General features: G+C 49.6%; 1 protein-coding gene across 3 annotated transcripts in view; it reads right to left on the bottom strand.

The window, feature by feature from the left end:
- kmt2e (lysine (K)-specific methyltransferase 2E) overlaps window positions 1-19,545 on the bottom strand; it is a 46,897-nt gene that overhangs the window by 15,357 nt on the left and 11,995 nt on the right. The window contains exons 2-13 of one of the 3 annotated variants that reach the window (XM_080851067.1): window positions 17,099-17,280; window positions 11,011-11,125; window positions 9,425-9,648; window positions 8,171-8,310; window positions 5,877-6,055; window positions 5,599-5,637; window positions 4,783-5,004; window positions 4,146-4,276; window positions 3,130-3,247; window positions 2,915-3,024; window positions 2,243-2,549; window positions 1,131-1,229 (exon numbers count right to left, since the gene is read on the bottom strand). In XM_080851067.1, coding sequence (XP_080707193.1) covers window positions 1,131-1,229; window positions 2,243-2,549; window positions 2,915-3,024; window positions 3,130-3,247; window positions 4,146-4,276; window positions 4,783-5,004; window positions 5,599-5,637; window positions 5,877-6,055; window positions 8,171-8,310; window positions 9,425-9,648; window positions 11,011-11,125; window positions 17,099-17,169 — 1,755 coding nt within the window. In that variant the 5' untranslated portion in view covers window positions 17,170-17,280. The remainder of the gene's footprint in view (window positions 1-1,130; window positions 1,230-2,242; window positions 2,550-2,914; window positions 3,025-3,129; window positions 3,248-4,145; window positions 4,277-4,782; window positions 5,005-5,598; window positions 5,638-5,876; window positions 6,056-8,170; window positions 8,311-9,424; window positions 9,649-11,010; window positions 11,126-17,098; window positions 17,281-19,545) is intronic. The other 2 variants (XM_080851068.1, XM_080851069.1) reach the window with 2 other exon arrangements.

Below are 19,545 nucleotides of genomic sequence, written 5' to 3'. Positions count from 1 at the left end.
TACACCCATCTGCCAGCCAGAAACATGACTCAGCACTTTACACCTCGGGAGCAGGCTGACAACAGGGCCTTTTCTAGTGCCCCTGAGTGAGAGTGAGTGAGAGAGTGTGTGTGTGTGTGTGTGGGGGTGTGTGTGTGTGTGTGAGTGTGTGTGTGTGTGTGTGTGTATGTGTGTGTGTGTGTGTGTGTGTGAACTAGTCTCATCAGGACACGTATCTCTGGCAGGCAGAGCGCTTGGAGAGTAATTAGTTGTGTGCTGTCACTATAGGAGGGTTAGGCTCAGACTCAGGGGTGGACTTCCATCACTCGTTTTTCATTCCCTCTCTGTTTCTCTCTCTCTCTCTCTCTCTTTTTTCCCTTTCTTTCCTTTCTCCCTCTCCACGCTTGGCGTGTTTGTCCAGCTAATGAGAGTCAGAGGCTCCCGAGGGTGCTGCCATTCTACTGAGCGCAGGGCTGCACGGAGGACAGACACTAAATACACTTCAGTGGGGAATGAACGAGACCCAATGAGACGAGACGAGACGAGATGGACGGGCACAGCACACAGCCAGGCGGGGGGGTAATATGCCGTCCCCAGGACCAACGGGGGAACGGGCAGGGTGGCACAGGGTGGCACAGAGACAGAGATGAAAAGACAAGAGACAACAAAAGAACAAATCGCAGACAGCTGGCAATTCGAGTTTTAGGAGTTCCAAGAGTTAGTGGGGCTCTGCAGAGGACGTTGTGATTGAGAATTTAGACCCAGTAAGGACGTCATATAGATAGAGCAGGAAACAGTTCAAACCAGAGACAGAACAGGCCACAGAGGACACAGTATGGACATCCAGTCGCTAGTAGGGCAGCACACAAGTAGTAGCAGCAGCAGCAGCACTAAGCAAGATGGGTTTTAATGGGGATGATTGACATGACTCAGGATGTTTGCATGGGGGTGTTTGCATGGGGGTGTGTGTGTGTGTGTGTGTTTGAGTGTGTTTGTCGATTAAGACTCTCCTCAGCATCCACATGGGAGGGGGAGGACAGGGGGTGTTACCATGCCCACCATGTCAGGGGGGGGGGGGCATTTAGAGTTACGGGCTGGGCAGGGCAGGGCAGAGGCAGGGGGGGGGGCATGGGGGGAACACACACACTTACCATCTTTTTCCTCCTTTCAGCACTGTGCTCTTCTGACTCCATGTCTACTTCATTGCTAACGGAGGTTTTCTCTTCTAAATCCTCAATTAACTCAGGATCCTGTAAGAGGAGGAGAGTGGCCACGCTTTAACCATCTCACTGCCAGCAGTCTGACTACAGACCAGAAGAGTGGAGAAGAGGGGAGGGGGGGGGGGTCGTAAGGGAGAGCGAGAAAGCTAGGGCGCTAGACTAGGCAGTGTATGTGGGTGGGTGGGTGGATTCTGATATTAGTTTGTAGGGATTGTGTGTGTGTCTGTGTGTAAGAGAGAGAGAGAGAGAGAGAGAGAGAGAGAGAGAGAGAGAGAGAAAGAAAGAGTGAGAGAGGGACAGGAAGGATTTGCTCGTGTGTTTTCAGTGCCAGAGCAGAGTCCTGGACAGGAGCATGTGTCAATCTGACCGGCTACCATCTTCCCAGGTCTTCCAGCTTCTGTTGTACAACCACCAGGGGGCACTGTTCACTTGAACACAAATCACTGCAGCTCATGACACATCCTCAGACAAGTCGAGTGTGATGAGACATGAGTGTGTGTGTGTGTGTGTGTGTGTGTGTGTGTGTGTGTGAGAGAGAGAGAGAATGGGGTGCCGGCAGGGAGGGAACTCACAGAGAGAGGAGATGAAGGAATGGATGAGAGATGAATAGACAAAGAATCTGACATTGAAGGATACATGCATCAATAAAAAGTGGAAAAAACATGCAAATAAAACACTTCCAAATGAAACGGCACCTTTTAATGACTGGACTGATGTATTTCAAATCAAAAAGAGAAACAGACATGGCTACAACTGGAACACACTGAGGTAAGGGTGATTCTGCTGACGACTGCGTGCTTGCGTGTGTGTGTGTGTGTGAGTGCTTGTGTGTGTGTGCTTGTGTGTGTGTGTGCTTATGTGTGTGTGTGTGCTTATGTGTGTGTGTGTGCTTATGTGTGTGTGTGTGCTTATGTGTGTGTGTGTGCTTATGTGTGTGTGTGTGCTTATGTGTGTGTGTGTGCTTGCTTGTGTGTGTGTGTGCTTGTGTGTGTGTGTGCTTGTGTGTGTGTGTGCTTGTGTGTGTGTGTGCTTGTGTGTTTTACCTGGTTGTTGGAGATGGACAGGCGCAGCGGCGAGAGCTTCCTCTGCTTGGGGTCGCCTCCACCACCGAGGCTCTTGCTCTTGGCGGCGGCGGCGTCCGCGTCCAGCATCAGGCTCAGGTTGAGGTTCTGGTTCTGCCCGCCGTCCTCGCGCTCGTGGTGGAGCATCATCATGGGCTCCTTGTCCTTGCGGGCGCGCCGGCGCCGAGAGTCCAGTCCGCCCAGGCCCAGGTTCTCCGTGGGCTCCAGGTTGTGCTGGAAGACCGGGCACTCGTGCTCGTTTAGGCACGCGCAGTCCACCTTGTATTTACTGCAGCGGCAAAAGAGCAAATATAGAGAGAGAGACCGTTAACAATACGTGTGGCCGGTTGATGGAGATTATTTTCCAAACAGCGTTAATGACTTATAAATACACTTTCATGCAGCTGAAGGGAGTCCTGAGGTAACTAGGGTGAATTTTCACATAACAGCGCTCATAAGCTTTTAAGAAGGATCTAGAAGCAAAAACTAGCTGTGTGTTACTACTACTTGCTACGTATGCACACACATCAAGATGAAGGGAATGATAGAATTGAAGTCACCGGTGTGAATTATCTGTGTGTGTGTGTGTGTGTGTGTGTGTGTGTGTGTGTGTGTGTGTGTGTGTGTGTGTGTGTGTGTGTGTATAATACTCACCAGCTGCCATAGTCGTAGTCAAATCCAATGGTGACCTCACTGCCTTTACTGATGTGTCTCACTGAATAGATGTACAAATGCAGCATGCCATCCTCCACCATGTGACGCACCTGAGGAGAGGAATCACATCAACGCTTTAATAAGGCTCAACACAAACAGGCTGTATCTGTTCTGGAGTGGTGTGTGTGTGTGTGTGTGTGTGTGTGTGTGCGTACCTCAGCATTAGGGGTGCAGGAGCGTCGTATGAATCGTGCATCGTTGCCAAAGTTGCGCGCGTCCACACACATCTCCAGCCCGTCAAACTTGGAGTAGAACAACACAAACGGGTACGGCCTGCAGACACACACACACACACACACACACAGAGGGAAGGAGGGATGAAGAGGGATGTGTGAAGGAGGGATGATTGTTTCAGATGAGCTCCAGAGGTTGGACAGCATGATACTGCATTATTATTGAGGTGTGCAGAGGTCACGCTTTTAAATGCAATCAGAGGAGCACTATTGACAGGAACAGGAATCATCACTGGGGTGCATGACACACACACACACACACACACACACACACACACACACACACACACACACACACACACACACACACACACACACACACACACACACACACACACACACACACACACACACACAGTCAGGAATCATCACTGGGGTACATGACACACACACACACACAGTCAGGAATCATCACTGTGGTACATGACACACACACACACACACAGTCAGGAATCATCACTGGGGTACAAGCCAGAGAAAGAGAGCGAGAGAGAGAGAGCGAGAGAGAGAACGAAAGAGAGAGAAACGTGAAAGCGAGCAGAGAGAGAGAGAAAAGACAAAGTACAAAAAGGCAGTAAACAAGAGAGAAACGTGAGAGCAAGCCAGAGAGAGAGAAAGAAATAAAGAACCAGAGCAAGAAGCATGCAGAAGAGTGACGTTAATGAGATTAATGAACAGACTCATCTATAACCGTCAATAAAGCCACCTAGTAGCCAGGGGCGCGCGCGCGCACACACACACACACACACACACCTTTTAAAGAAGGGGCAGAGAGCCAGAGCATAGGAGACACCCAGGACTCACTTTTTCTCTCTCTCACACACACACACACACACACACACACACACACACACACACACACACACACACACACACACACACACACACACACACACACACACACACACACACACACACACACACACACACACACACACCTTTTAAAGAAGTAACCGTTGGCTTCAAACTGCTGGCGCAGCATGAACTTGCCCCTGTATTCAATGATGAGTGAATCTGGAGCCAGGTCACGCACAGCCTTCAGGACGCGCTTGTTCTGCTGCACCGGGCTCTGATGGGGACACACAGGAAGAGAGGAGAGAGGAGGAGTGAGCTGGAGAGTAGGAGTGTGTCTTGAGCAAAACATAAACATTCGAATTATACTGCTGGTATCATGGTGGCAATGTGTGTCTGCAGACATTTATGTGTGTGTGTGCGCGTGTGCGTGTGTGTGCGTGTGCGTGTGTTTGTCTGTGTAAAACTTTTATAAAACATATACAATTGAAAGTTAACTGCTGGTTTCAAGGCAGCTTTGTGTGTATGCTGACATAATCATAATCATCATAATAATAATAATAATAATAATAATAATTTATTTTAAACGCACTTTTCATTCAAAAGAATCTCAGAGTGCCTACAAATTATAAACCAACTAAAATAATACAATAAATAAAAAATTATTGGTTCACATTGACATTGGTGTGTGTGTGTGTGTGTGTGTGTGTGTGTGTGTGTGTGTGTGTGTGTGTGTGTGTGTGTGTGTGTGTGTGTGTGTGTGTGTGTGAGGGAGCGCATTACCATTTCGAGTGTTTCGGTTACCTCCACGGGAGGCTTGAAGCTGGCGGTGTGTGTGTTGTAGGCGAGGGTCTTGACGTGGCTGGCCTCTTTGATGCGCAGCAGCGTGGTGACGTCCTCGCTGTACTGGTTGCTGCCGGCCTCCTCGTAGCGCTCCGTCCACAGCTGCATCTTGCTCTCCCACAGCGACGGAGACTCCGACGGGTCCACGTCAGGGGCCGAACCCTGAGAGGCAACACACACATGAGTCAGATGATACACACACACACACACACACACACACACACACACACGCACAGGTCAGATGATACACACACACACACACACACACACACACACACACACACACACACACACACACACACACTCACTCACTCACACACACATACACACACACACAGCTCAGATGATATACACACACACACACACACACAGCTCAGATGATATACACACATATACACACACACACACACACACACACACACAGCTCAGATGATATACACACACACACACACACACACACACACACACACACACACACACACACACACACACACACACACACACACACAGCTCAGATGATATACACACATACACACACACAGGTCAGATGATATATACACACACACACACACACACACACACACACACACACAGACAGAGGTGAGATAACGTACAAGTACAGACACACACAGACAATTCTCCAGTGTAACATCTGAAGCCATATAAAATGGTGGATATATTTACATATCCCTAGCATAGCTACTGGAGAGCTATGGGGAGAGTTCAGGGGTTAAAAAGACACTAGTGGAAGCTCACCTTTACTCTGGAGGACTTCCGTGACCCCTCCCGGAAGGCCTGCAAAAAAACCCAAAGACACACACACACACACACACACACACACACACACACACACACGTCAGAGGAGCAACACACACATCACACACACATCAAGCAGCAAGAACCACTACTGAAGGATGAAAGACCTTGTCCAAAACTTTGCACACAATAGAACGTAATATGACTATCTTTATGAGAGATTACAATATGTTGTAAAAGTGACACAAAATGGCGTCAGGTGTGTGTGGCAGACGCACCTTTTTGGCGCGAGCTGTGGAGGGCGGCTCCTTGTCGCCGCTTCTCTTTCGCTTCTTTTCAGGCTGCTTGTTGCCCAGGCGACCGGTGGTGAGTGTCAGGCTGGTGGGCGGGTGCTGGAAGGCGGAGTACAGCTCCAACGGGACCTCGTCTCCGCTCTCTGTGGCGCTCGTGTCCCCATCTATACACACACACACACACACACACACACACACACACACACACACACACACACACACACACACACACACACACACAATTTTCACCTTCAGTGTCCCTCCATCATTAAGAGATGAAATCAAATTCCCACTAGTCATGTTGACAGCAGTTCAAAACTTTTACAAGGCTGAGACACACCGGCTGTGTACCCAAGTTTGACATTGCTGCTGTGGGTCAGGCAGTTCAGCAGGATAACCAGCAGGTGGCAGCGTGTAACAGAAGCTGGGGTAGGCCATGTCCACTGCTACGCACAGTGTCAGGTCTGCCCATACCTTCCCTGACATATCTAGCGAGAGATCAGGTCAGGGGAGAGAGAGAGAGAGCATATGTATGTATGTGTGTGTGTGTGTGTGTGTGTGTGTGTGTGTGTGGTTAGATAATATTTACCCAGTTTCCAAGAATACATTTATAGATGAGTGATTAACCACCGAGTGTGTTTGAGGGGCCTAAAGAATGGTCATTTAATATTTAACAGGCTTTGCATTGTGAGTACACCTTTACTGCTACTGCACCTCTACTGCCTCTCAGTCACCCAGCGTGACCTTTAACCTCCGTTACCAGAGGCCTAGGACAGGCCACATGGGCACTGTGAAATGGCATTTTATTATATGGTAACGACAGTACCAGCATTCTGATTGGCTAATGGGTAGTCATGACAGTTGAAAAATAAAGGCTGAAGAGTCAATACAACTCAGAAGCAGCGAAAATGTGTTAGATCGCTCGGTCGATACGTTACAGCCTCAGTCTGATATTCCCCGGCATGACCTCACTCTTGGTAAGTAAGTAGTTCATACCACGGCTGGGTTCTCATGGTTTCGGTGTCAGTATCAGTCTGCTCTCCCAGACGGGTCTGTCGCTGCCAAATGTGAGGACCCTGCCTGATGTGAGTTCGCCGCTGCCTGATGTGAGTCCGCATGCGCAAACACAAACGGTTTACGGCAGAAGGCTCAGGAGCAAACTATCCAAGACGTGCATGCTCATACATGGTTTAATATCAACGTATCTGGCTTCTCTTAACGCATAATGTAGGTTTATTTAACGTAGTGTTTTATCATTTTGTCAACGGTTTACAGCATAAGGCTCAGTGTCAACATATGGGGCTATGTTGTATTACTGTTACTAGTAGGCTAATGAATGCACTGCTTAACTAATAATTCAATAAACATGAAGCTTAACATCATAAACCTTGGTGGATTTCAAACGTAAACAAATGCGCTTGTCATTCCACTTCATGCTGTAGCCTACACCACCAGCATTACCTGGCTCGTTGTACTACAATAGTGTCGCAAAGTTTGCGCATGCGGCCTCACATCAGGCGGGTCCTCACATTTGGCAGCGACAGGGTCATTTGCATTCAACATGGCTGCCAACATCCTCATACTGTGGGCAGGACCGGCTCAATGAGGACTGGGTAGAGAGTCAACCAGAGCACTGGAACTGTTCAGTTATAAACATAACGCACAGGACCGGCTCAATGAAGACTGGGTAGAGAGCTAACCAGAGCACTGGCACTGTTCAGTTATAAACATGACGCACAGCCGTCAGTGCCTTCACATGTTAAAGGGCTGTTTTTCAAGCTTTCACCTAAAGCCACATGATCAGTGGTCTCCATGCGCCTCTTACGCGGTCACATCACGTCAACAGCTATTCTCTCTCTGCTGGTGGACACACGGCTTATGAGAAGAGTAGACCTACTGTACATTCCACAAATACCTTGTGGGTAGGAGAGGACTCTGAACATGTCGTACTCAGTCACTGATGACATGTTCAGTCATCGTTTTAGCAGCTCTGAGGACGTTTTGGAGGGAGGTGTGTGTGTGTGTGTGTGTGTGTGTGTGTGTGTGTCTCTCACCTGACATGTTCAATCATCGTATCGGCAGCTCAAAGGAAGTTTTGGAGGGAGGTGTGTGTGTGTGTATTGTGGTTGTGTGTGTGTGTGTGTGTGTGTGTGTGTGTGTGTGTCTCATCTGACACCTTCAGCCATCGTATCAGCAGCTCAAAGGAAGTTTTGGAGGTAGGGGGATGTGTGTGTGCGAGTGTGAGCGGTGTGAGCGGTGTGAGTGTGTGAGTGTCTCACCTGACATGTTCTCCCTCTTGCGCGTCTGCAGCACTATGGCGCGGTCGCGGTCCAGGGAGCGAGGCTGGCAGCGCTCGCACAGGTACGTCTCAGGGATGTGCTGCCGGTCGATGCCCATGCAGTCTATGTGCTGCCACACACTGCACACGGACAGAACAGTGGAGAGAAGAGGTGTGTGGAGTGTGTGGAGTGTGTGGAGTGTGTGGAGTGTGTGGAGTGTGTGGAGTGTGTGGAGTGTGTGGAGTGTGTGGTGTGTGTGGTGTGTGTGGTGTGTGTGTGTGGAGTGTGTGTGTGTGTGTGGAGTGTGTGTGTGTGTGTGAAGCGACAGGCAGAATGTGTAGGAGAGAGAAGGAAACATCCACATGAAAATCAGCTCACCAAACATCATCAAATATTTTACACAGGGCAATTTCCTGCATTTCTTAAGGCATCGGGCGTTTGTGAACACAGCATATGGGCTATCGGTCACGCCATGACTGGCTTATCAGGCGTACAAGGAGGTAGAGAGTAACTGTGACGTTTGTTTTAACAGCAGATAACCGAGCTGGACGGTTCACAGACTACCATCTCCAACACACACACACACACACACACACACACACACACACACACACACACACACACACACACACACACACACACACACTGCAGAGAGGAGGTTAAGAAGTTGGCAACTAGGCAGAAGGGTGTCTTTCCTTCTCACCGTGTCATTTGTAAACTCTGCTATTGATCAACCATCCATTTATGTCTAAATCCATTCCTCTTTATATCCCTCTCTCTTCCCAATCCCACATGAGGTTCCCATTTCCTCCAGGTGGCCCACTTCACTGTAGTGGTCCTGTATGTGTCTGTGTTACTCCTTTGGATCATTCAACAGGTAGCCACTGCTTTATTTCATTCACACTCACATAAACTAAAGCCTTATGTTCCCCCAACACACTCACTTCACTTCACCTCCTCTCAATCCACCCTTCCATTCGCCTCTTTTTCCCACCCTCCTTCCATTCATCTCTTTCCCTCTTTCCTCTTTTCCCTACCTCCTTCCATTCATCTCTCTCAGTCTTTCCTCTTACCCCCACTCTCCTTCATTCAACCTTCTCTCTAGCAGCTACAGACCTGTCTCTCACTGGCTCACCTGGACTTGTTGCAGCAGATTATGTAGCCGTCTTTGTGCGAGAGAGTGTGTGTGAGAGTATGAGAGACTGTGTGTGTGTGTGTGTGTGTGTGTGGAGTGTGTGTGTGTGTGTGTCTCACCTGCACTTGTCGCAGCAGATCATGTAGCCGTCGTCGTGCGTGAAGCCGCAGATGCAGCGGGTGATGTCGGCCCCGTAGCTGCCGTCCTCCGAGGTGCTGAGCGTGGTGCCGCGCGACGCCTCGTCCTGCCCGCCCACCAGCAGCCCGTCGCCCGGACGGATCAGCACCACCGGTGGGGGGGAGGCGGGCGGCGTGGGGGGAGGCCGCGCTCCATAGTTGTGGTCCTGCAGCCCGGAAGAAAGGAAGATTGGGGGGGAGAGAGAGAGAGAGAGAGAGAGAGAGAGAGAGAGAGAGAGAGAGAGAGAGAGAGAGAGAGAGGAGAGAGAGAGAGAGAGAACAGAAGGACATGGGTTAATGGCTTTATAACCATTAAGGCAAAGGAGTTGTTCCTATATTCTACATATGCTAAAGGGGGGGGGGGGGGGGGGCAACCAAGAGAATGTAGGCCACTGAGTTTGCATTATACATACATTCTGAGAGACAGACAGAGGAGAGAGTAGAGAAAGAGAGAGAGAGAGAGAGAGTGGAGAAAGAGAGAGAGAGAGTGAGGGAGCGAGAGAGGATCCTCCAGACCATGGACATTCAGAAGCCCTTGTATAAAAGGGGTTAGAGGCACACATCCTATTTGAACCGCTAAAGGCACTGAAAGCAGAAGTAGAGAGTCAGAGACCTTGAGAGACAGACACAGTAGAAACACTCACAGCACATACTAGAGTGCAGCACACACACACACACACACACACACACACACACACACACTTGAGAGACAGACACAGTAGGAACACAGCACGTACTAGAGTGCAGCATACACACACACACACACACACACACACACACACACTTGAGAGACAGACACAGTAGAAACACAGCACGTACTAGAGTGCAGCATACACACACACACACACACACACACACACACACACACACATACTTGAGAGACAGACACAGTAGAAACACAGCACGTACTAGAGTGCAGCACACACACACACACACACACTTGAGAGACAGAGACAGTAGAAACACAGCACGTACTGCAGCATACACACACACACACACACACACACACACACACACACACACACACACACACACACACACACATACTTGAGAGACAGACACAGTAGAAACACTCACAGCACGTACTAGAGTGCAGCATACACACACACACACACACACACACTTGAGAGACAGACACAGTAGAAACACTCACAGCACGTACTAGAGTGCAGCATACAGAGCTTAAGACAGTGTGAGACCAGGAATACTAGAGAGAGAACATCACCAATACAGACTATGAGAGAGAGAGAGAGAGAGAGAGGGAGACACAGACAGACAGACAGACAGACAGACAGACAGACAGACAGACAGACAGACAGACAGAGACACAGACAGAGACACAGACAGAGACACAGGGACAGAGAGAGAGAGAGAGAGAGAGACACAGAGAGCCAGAGAGAGCCAAAGAGAGCCAGAGAGAGAGGGAGAGCCAGAGAGACAGACAAAACACAGAGGGAGAGAGAGACACGTGTGTGTGTGTGTGTGTGTGTGTGTGTGTGTGTGTGTGTGTGTGTGTGTGTGGTACTCACAGCGTACGGCAGGCCGATGTAGCTGTGCGAGTGGTGGGAGCTGCTGCTGTAGATCTGGTGCGGGTAGCTAGATTTCTCCACCACCACAGGGCTGGCCTCGACTGACTCGGGTCTGCTGAAGGACCAGAAGAAGAAGGCACAGAGAAGCGGCACACAGGGGGGAGAGAGAAAAAATGAAAGAAAGAGTTAGGAACTGGTTTGACAACAAACGAGAGGGCAAAGAAGAATGGAGCCGGTTTGACAACAACATAAAAGGGAGAGGGAGGATAATGAGACTGAAAGAGAGAGAGAAAGAGAGGGGGGGGGGGGCAAGGTAACTGAGAAAGAAAGACGGTGAAATATAATGAGAAATGTACAGGGGTTTTCAGAGGCGGTGGATGAGTGTGTGTGTGTGTGTGTGTGTGTGTGTGCACATTCTGCCTGTGCGCATTGTTACATGCTTGACATACAGGAGAGCTTGCAGAAGCCTCAAAACAAGAGCAGCACAACTGGCAGGGCAAGCCAGCACAGTCACCTCCCTGATCCAGCCAGTGTGTGTGTGTGTGTGTGTGTGTGTGTGTGTGTGTGTGTGTGTGTGTGCATAGGCCATCACACCAACACGGTCTTCCAAAGATAGGCAGTTTTTCATTTAACACTCTCACACAAAGGACAAGGAGGAAGTGTACCGATTCTGGGTGGGTGTCACAGGGTTCAAACACACCAGAAACAGCCGCCATGCACGTCTCTCATTTTACTTTATGTCAAACTGGAAAGTCCACCTTTACTGGTAACTCGATAATCCACACACACCCCCACACACTCCCGCCCAAACACACACACACAGGAATTGTAACTGACGGACATAAAACAGGCGGAGAGGGAAAGGGGAAGGAAGGTTGAGTGAGGAGCCTGGTTGTGTGTGTGTGTGTGTGTGTGTGTGTGTTTTAGGTAGTGAGCAGATATCGGACATGTGCACAAAACGAACAATCAGTTTCTGCGAGAGGCCGATAGGGATGGCTAAACCATAGGTACCAGACACACACACACACACACACACACACACACACACGTCTGTAATTGTACACACACACACACACACACTAGAATGAATGACTGAAGGGGTAGGAGGGCATTGCTTATTTTCTACTGCTCAACAGTATCTACACCGTCTTTCCCACATGTACGCACACACGCACGCACACACACACACGCACACACCCGTGCACACACCCGTGCACACACACACGTTCAAAGTTCACACTTCTCTCAGTATGCCAGACAGAAAGTGAAGGCATGAATGAAGACGTGACAAGTGGCTCTCACATGCACACATAGCACTTATGTAACACACACACACACACGAAAGGAAACGGACATATTTGAGCACGGAAACAAAAAGGCTACACTCTCAGAAAGAATAAAAAAGGTTTCTGTCACACTCACTCACACACACACACGATGACTAGAAGTGCCACGTGTGTCTCTGTGTGTTGAGTGCAAACACATATACCCCCTACCTCCTCTGTGTCCCCCCCCCCCCCCTCTCTATCTCCCTCTCCCTCCCCTCTCTCCCTCTCTCCCTATCTCTCTCTCTCTCTCTCTCTCAGAAGAGTGGCGTACCTTGTGGGACCCTCTCCTGTCCTCCACCTCGTGCAGTCGCTCCTCTGCTCTTCCTAAGTGAGTTGGCGCTTTGGCGCTCACTGACAAAGCGAAAGCAGTAGCATGTGAACTGCCTAGGGGCGGGCCCTGAGGAAGAGGTGTGTGTGTGTGTGTGTGTGTGTGTGTGTGCACGCAGGTTCAAGGAAAAGGGCACACGACCCAGATGTAAGAGGAAGACAGAAGAGAAGACCAGAGAAAGAAAAAAGAAGGGCTGATTCAGTGCCTGTTCTAGTCGGCAGTATGATTAAATAGATAAAAGGGAGTCTGACACTAGAGAAAGCTGCTCACCATAACACACACACACACACACACACACACAGGTTAACACACTGGCCTCAATAAGTTTATACTCCCCCACACAAACGGTCACCTTATTTTTAGAAGTCTAAAGGTAGTTTGTACTTAATGATTAATTAATTAAATAGCGTATATCCTACTTACGTCCATGTGGTGACATGATTAACTTCTATAGTCTGCTGTGGTTAGGTTTGCAGTTAGTAGTATGTAACAATGCGTCTATACTTGCGTACTGCAGTGGTAAGAACGCTACTAAATCCTTTCATTCCTCAACTTACAGTATGCTGTCCTAGGCTGGCATACCCGCAGACAAACACACTTCCTGAATAGGGTCTGGCCTCGCTTCATTGAGAATAGCTTCCAGTCACAGCATCCTAATGGCCGTAGACTGGATCAGACTTGTACCAGTCACCACTGACCACTATTTACTTTCTACTTCTCCATTAACGTTGTTAGCCGATACATTAGCCTTCTCCCAAAGCCCCTTGGCAGGAAGGAAACAATGTCTTTGACCTTGATGAATGAGTTCACTCATTCTTCTTGCTCCGGCTGCAAATCATCATTTGCTAGCGTTCCTACTTCTGTTTGTATTGCTTTGTCTAGTTCTAGCACTGCTGCCATTGTTGTGACTACGTTTCAAACAAACGCTTCACTTCGCCGGCGTTGTCTCACTTGGCCATCCCCACTGATCCCTGATCAGCCTGCCCTTCGGAGTGGAAGAGGGTGTCCAGACACTAACTTCAGCCCAAAACTGATCTGAGAGCAATAAGATGGCAGAGCGTGAGATTGTGTTCCTCTATGCCTTCAAAAAATATGCAGTATTCCAGGGAGTTCTACTTCGAATGGACACAAATGTAAACACACACACACACACACACACACACACACACACACACACACCTATGATGTCAGCAGGATTGAGTAGGATTTCACTTTAAACAGCAGTGAGCAAAAGCAGGCAGGACATCTAACGACAAAATCACAACTCACCCTCTACACACACGTCAGCAGGGGGGGGCTGCCACACAAACACACACACACACACACACAAACGGAAAGTACAGGAGGGAAAATGGTTGGAATGGGGGCTTCAATTAGACAGCTCGGCATGTGCTAATCATAGCACATAGCTCAAGAGACAGCTTAATATGGAACAGATACAATTCACACACTTACAGCAACACTCACACACACACACACACGGTAAGTAGAAAATGGGAGGGTACGCAACACTGTACAGAGGCATTTCATATGCAGCGCGCACAGCTGTCACTGCGATGAAGCTCATCACACAAAAGGCTACTACCACACACACACACACACACACACACACACACACACACGTGTCTCTCTCTCTCTCCCTCACACACATGTATAAACACAGCTGACGAGGTCCAGTTTTTCAAGCCATGCTGGGCTGGAAGAGGTATGTATGCGTGTGTGAATGTGCGTGTGTGCGTGTGTGTGTATGTGTGTGTGTGTGCGTCACCAGATCGTGCGAGATGAACAGTGCTGCAGTCTCTCTGGAGTGAGGTCACATGACGCCAGCCCCCATTCAGACCCAGTGGCATCTTATAAGCGCACTTATCCGTAACCATGGCAACGCACCACCGAGCAGCCTGCTGGATAATGACCCATGCCTTCAGTGGCTGCACAACCTCCCTCTCAGACCTGACTGTGTGTGTGTGTGTGTGTGTGTGTGTGTGTGTGTGTGTGTGTGAGTGAGTGTGTGTCTGTGTGTGAGTGAGTGTTGCTGGCTAACCCCTCCCCATACCAAACAGACAGAAAAAGGGAGACGTGTCCTCCAAGCTTGTTAGTATCTTGCGGGTGAATCTGCGCACTCAGACAGACACACAGACACAGACACAGACACACACACACACACACACACACACCGACAGTGTGACCTAGAGACAGACAGGCAGACAGACAGACAGACGTCTGCTAGAGCAGAGGAGGGGGTGAGGCACACCGGCCTCTTAAGCTGCCTATCTCGCCCTGGGTGCCAGCTGTCACTCAGGCCGTGACCATGGCAACGGGCCCTGCGCATTGCAGAGGGGGAGGGGCCGACGAGAGGATTCCATGGCAACGCAAGCTGTCAGACAACGACGGGGAGAGGGGAAGAACAGCCCTCTGCAGTTTAAAGGGACACACTATCAATGGGACTGGGCTGTGTGCACACGTGTGTGTATTAGGAAAGGGGGAGGCAACAAGTCACACACACACACACACACACACACACACACACACACACACACAAACACACACACACACACAGACACACACACACACAGACACACACACTCAGACACAGACACTCAGACACAGACACACACTGTTCTGGGGACAGGGCAGGCTGTGGACCAGGCATCACTGGTGACACACAGGGCAGTGGATTGAGCAGTGCAGTCCCTTCACAGAGACTCTGTCCATGTGGACGCAAACACCAAGGAGCAAACTGTGGTCATACTGTAAGAGGTGCCTCAGTCACACCTGCAGGTTCTTATGAGGACCGAGGGACTGGTTGGGAGTGTGGACAGGCAGGAGGAGAAGCCACATGCGTTTGGACACAACAAGGGATGGTTTCAATGCTGTAGCTGAATCAGGTGGAGCCAGATATACATCTAATATGTGATCGGTTCTATAGGACAACAGCTGACGCCACCATTACCATCACCTCTACCACAACCTCCACCCCCTGAATGTACTATAACCACTACAACACAGTATGCTCTCAGGGTGGGCGGAGTGGCAATGTTTGGGCACTGATGATGTGATGTTCATGTTGGGCTCAGCAGGATGTCTTCTGGATCCCTTGTGCGAGTGTGTGTGTGTGTGTGTGTGTGTGTGTCAGGGGCTGTGATCCGCTACGGGACATCAGGGGTCAGAGGAGAGGCGCTCTGCCCGATACGTACCCTCACATTAGCACCCATCAACACAGGCAAAACTAATCAATGAGCCACTGTCAGTGGGCAGGGGTGTGTGTGGGTGGGTGTGTGTGTGTGTGTGTGTGTGTGTGTGTGTGTGTGTGTGTGTGTGTGTGTGTGTGTGTGTGTGTGTGTGTGTGTGAGAGAAAGGGAGAAAAGGGCCAAGCTGGAGCCTGGCAGAAAAAAAGAGGGAGTGTGTGTGAGTATGGATTGCGTGACACAGAAAAGCAGAGAGATAGAGAGAGAGAGAGTGTGTGTGAGTGTGTGAAAAAGACAGTGAGTGACAAAAAGACAAAAGCAGGGTGACAGACGGGGACAGAATGGGGAAACGGAACACGCCAAAGACAAAAACCACAGCTAGGAAACAGGTGATGGAAAAAAAACGGAGGATGGCGGAGAAGAGTGAGAGAGGGAACGAGAGAGAGAGAGAGAGAGAGAGGAAGAGTGGAAGAGTGGAAGAGTAAAGAAGAGAGGAACAGAGATGGAGAATGAAGGAGTGTGTGGTGTGTGTGACTCACTCTGATCCTGCAGCCATGTTGAGGTATGAGGTGTAAAGAAGAGAGGAAGAGAGAGGGAGAATAAAGGAGTGTGTGGTGTGTGTGTGTGGTGTGTGTGTGGTGTGTGTGTGACTCACTCTGATCCTGCAGCCATGTTGAGGTATGAGGTGTAAAGAAGAGAGGAAGAGAGAGGGAGAATGACGGAGTGTGTGGTGTGTGTGTGGTGTGTGTGACTCACTCTGATCCTGCAGCCATGTTCAGGTATGAGGTGTAAAGAAGAGAGGAAGAGAGAGGGAGAATAAAGGAGTGTGTGGTGAGTGTGTGGTGTGTGTGTGGTGTGTGTGACTCACTCTGATCCTGCAGCCATGTTGAGGTATGAGGTGTAAAGAAGAGAGGAAGAGAGAGGGAGAATAAAGGAGTGTGTGGTGTGTGTGTGGTGTGTGTGTGGTGTGTGTGACTCACTCTGATCCTGCAGCCATGTTGAGGTATGAGGTGTAAAGAAGAGAGGAAGAGAGAGGGAGAATAAAGGAGTGTGTGGTGAGTGTGTGGTGTGTGTGTGGTGTGTGTGACTCACTCTGATCCTGCAGCCATGTTGAGGTATGAGGTGTAAAGAAGAGAGGAAGAGAGAGGGAGAATGAAGGAGTGTGTGGTGTGTGTGTGGTGTGTATGTGGTGTGTGTGTGTGTGGTGTGTGTGTGTGTGGTGTGTGTGTGGTGTGTGTGTGACTCACTCTGATCCTGCAGCCATGTTCAGGTATGAGGAGTGTGCCGTGTCCACCCCTACAGGGACGACTATGCTCATGACGTTCTCTGCTGAGTCCTTGTCCTACTGAGTCCAGAGCAGAGGAATCCAACACACTGAGGCATGCCAGCCACAGCACTCATTGCAGACATCTAAGTGCATCCACCAGGCCTGTAGAGAGAGGGAGAGAGAGAGAGAGAGAGAGAGAGAGAGAGAGAGAGAGAGAGAGAGAGAGAGGGATGGATGAGAGAGAGAGAAAGAGAGAGAGATGGATGGATGAGAGAGAGAAGACAAAAACATTTATTTAGTATAAGAAAAGTGCATGGCAATTTCACAATGATTACAGTGTTACATCAAACTATGACCGTACACAAAGGGACAGGAGTGTGTGTGTGTTTGTGTGTGTGTGTGTGTGTGTGTGTGTGTGTGTGTGTGTGTGTGGTGTGAGAAAGTGGAGCAGGAAATTAGTTGTTTATTCACAACAGAGTAACGGCACAGGCAAAACTCAACCATATTCATAAAGTCCCCCTCTAACTCAAGACATTTGGGCTGACTACCTGGAGAGCAGATGGAAGGGAGCAAGATGGTGAGAGAGAGAGAGAGAGAGAGAGAGGGGGGAGAAAAGAGGGGAGGGAGGTGAGGACCAGATTAATAAAACTGCGCAAACGCGACCTCTGTAACCAAAGCATGTAGTTCCTCTGCAGCACCACAAGGGGGAGCCACAGCTCAAACAGAGCATGATGCTGCCATCAATGGACAGAGGAAACACAAGAGAAGAGAAAAGGAAGGGAGGGGAGGGAGTGAAAGAGCCAGGGAGAGAGAGAGAGAGCGCGATACAGATAGAGAGAGAGAGAGAGCGCGAGAGAGAGAGAGAGAGAGAGAGAGAGAGAGAGAGAGAGAGAGCGAGAGCGAGAGCGAGAGAGAGAGAGAGTGCAGTTCCCTCCTTCCCCTAGCACGGCAGAGCCCTACTGTTAAATGCACACGCACACAGACCAACGTCACCCCCCTCTTTTGCAAACACGCTCACACAAAGAGGCATATCCTGGTCAGTGTTTGTCAATGGGGAAGCTGAGGAAGCGCACAGACAACATGATTCTTTCTTTCTTTCCTTCTCTCGCTCACACACTCACACACACACACACACACACACACACACACACACACACACACACAAACACACGCACACACACACACACAAGTTCACACACACGCACACACACACACACGCACACGAGTGAAACAGATGGAAACGGCTAAATAATTGACGGCTGCAACGTGCCGTTCTGTGCTAAGACATAATAGAGGCGGGACTAAAAGCCGATTGGCAGCCCAGCAGCAATCCAGATGGCCAATCAGAATGTATGCAGCAGCATAATGTTTTAATCCCCGACAGGAGGACTAAATATGCCACAGTAGCACACTTACACACAACACACAACCAGCTCCAGGAGGAGATGACGGCAGTGCTGAACAACACATGCGTCAGACTGAATGAGAGTTTGTGTGTGTGTGTGAGTGTGTGTGTGAGTGTGAGTGTGTGAGTGTGTGAGTGTGTGAGAGTGAGTGTATGAGTGTGTGAGTGTGTGAGAATGAGTGTGAGTGTGTGTGTGTGTGTGTGTGTGTGTGTGACAATGAGTGTGTGTGTGTGTGTTCCTGGTTGAGCGATGGTTGTTGATCAGCCGGATTAGAGTGCAGGACAAATGCAGAAGACAAACAGGCAGGAGGTCACACCTCTGCAAGGTCCCGGATAAATATACACACACACACAAAGATAAACATTATGCAGGCCCCATCCCAAATACCTCGAAAGATGAACACACAGACACACTCAGTGTTGTCAGAACATGCCTAGACAGTGTGCTTAACCTCGCCAGCCTGAGCTTGCCTCCTTCAAGGCAAACACTCTTACTAGACTCGCTCTCTCTCGCTCCCACTCCTTCTCTCTCACACACAGACACACACACACACACACACTCACACACTAACACACTCACACACTCACACACAAGCAGGAACCATAAACACCCGCTGCTCTCACTCTAGGAAACCCATCACTCATTCTAGTGAGGCAACCATCTACACACTCACACAGGTACACACACACACACACACACACACACACACACACACTCACACAGGTACACACACACACACACACTCACACAGGTACACACACACACACACACACACACACACACACACAGGCCTGTCAGGAAGAGCCTGATGCTGGCAGAAAGGCTTCCATCAGTGTTCACACACTAGACACACATGGAAGAAAGAACAGAGAACAGAGAGAAGAGGTAGAGAGGGCCAACATAGATAGAGAAGGACAGACAAGGAGAGACACAAGGGACACACACACACACACACACACACACACACACACCAGATGTGCAAAGCACAGGGGACAGAGGGGAAGACAGACAGAGGGACACA

The sequence above is a fragment of the Sprattus sprattus genome (genome assembly GCF_963457725.1).
Source record: "Sprattus sprattus genome assembly, chromosome: 14".
Lineage (NCBI taxonomy): Eukaryota > Metazoa > Chordata > Actinopteri > Clupeiformes > Clupeidae > Sprattus > Sprattus sprattus.
This window is presented reverse-complemented; position numbering and strand designations above follow the sequence as displayed.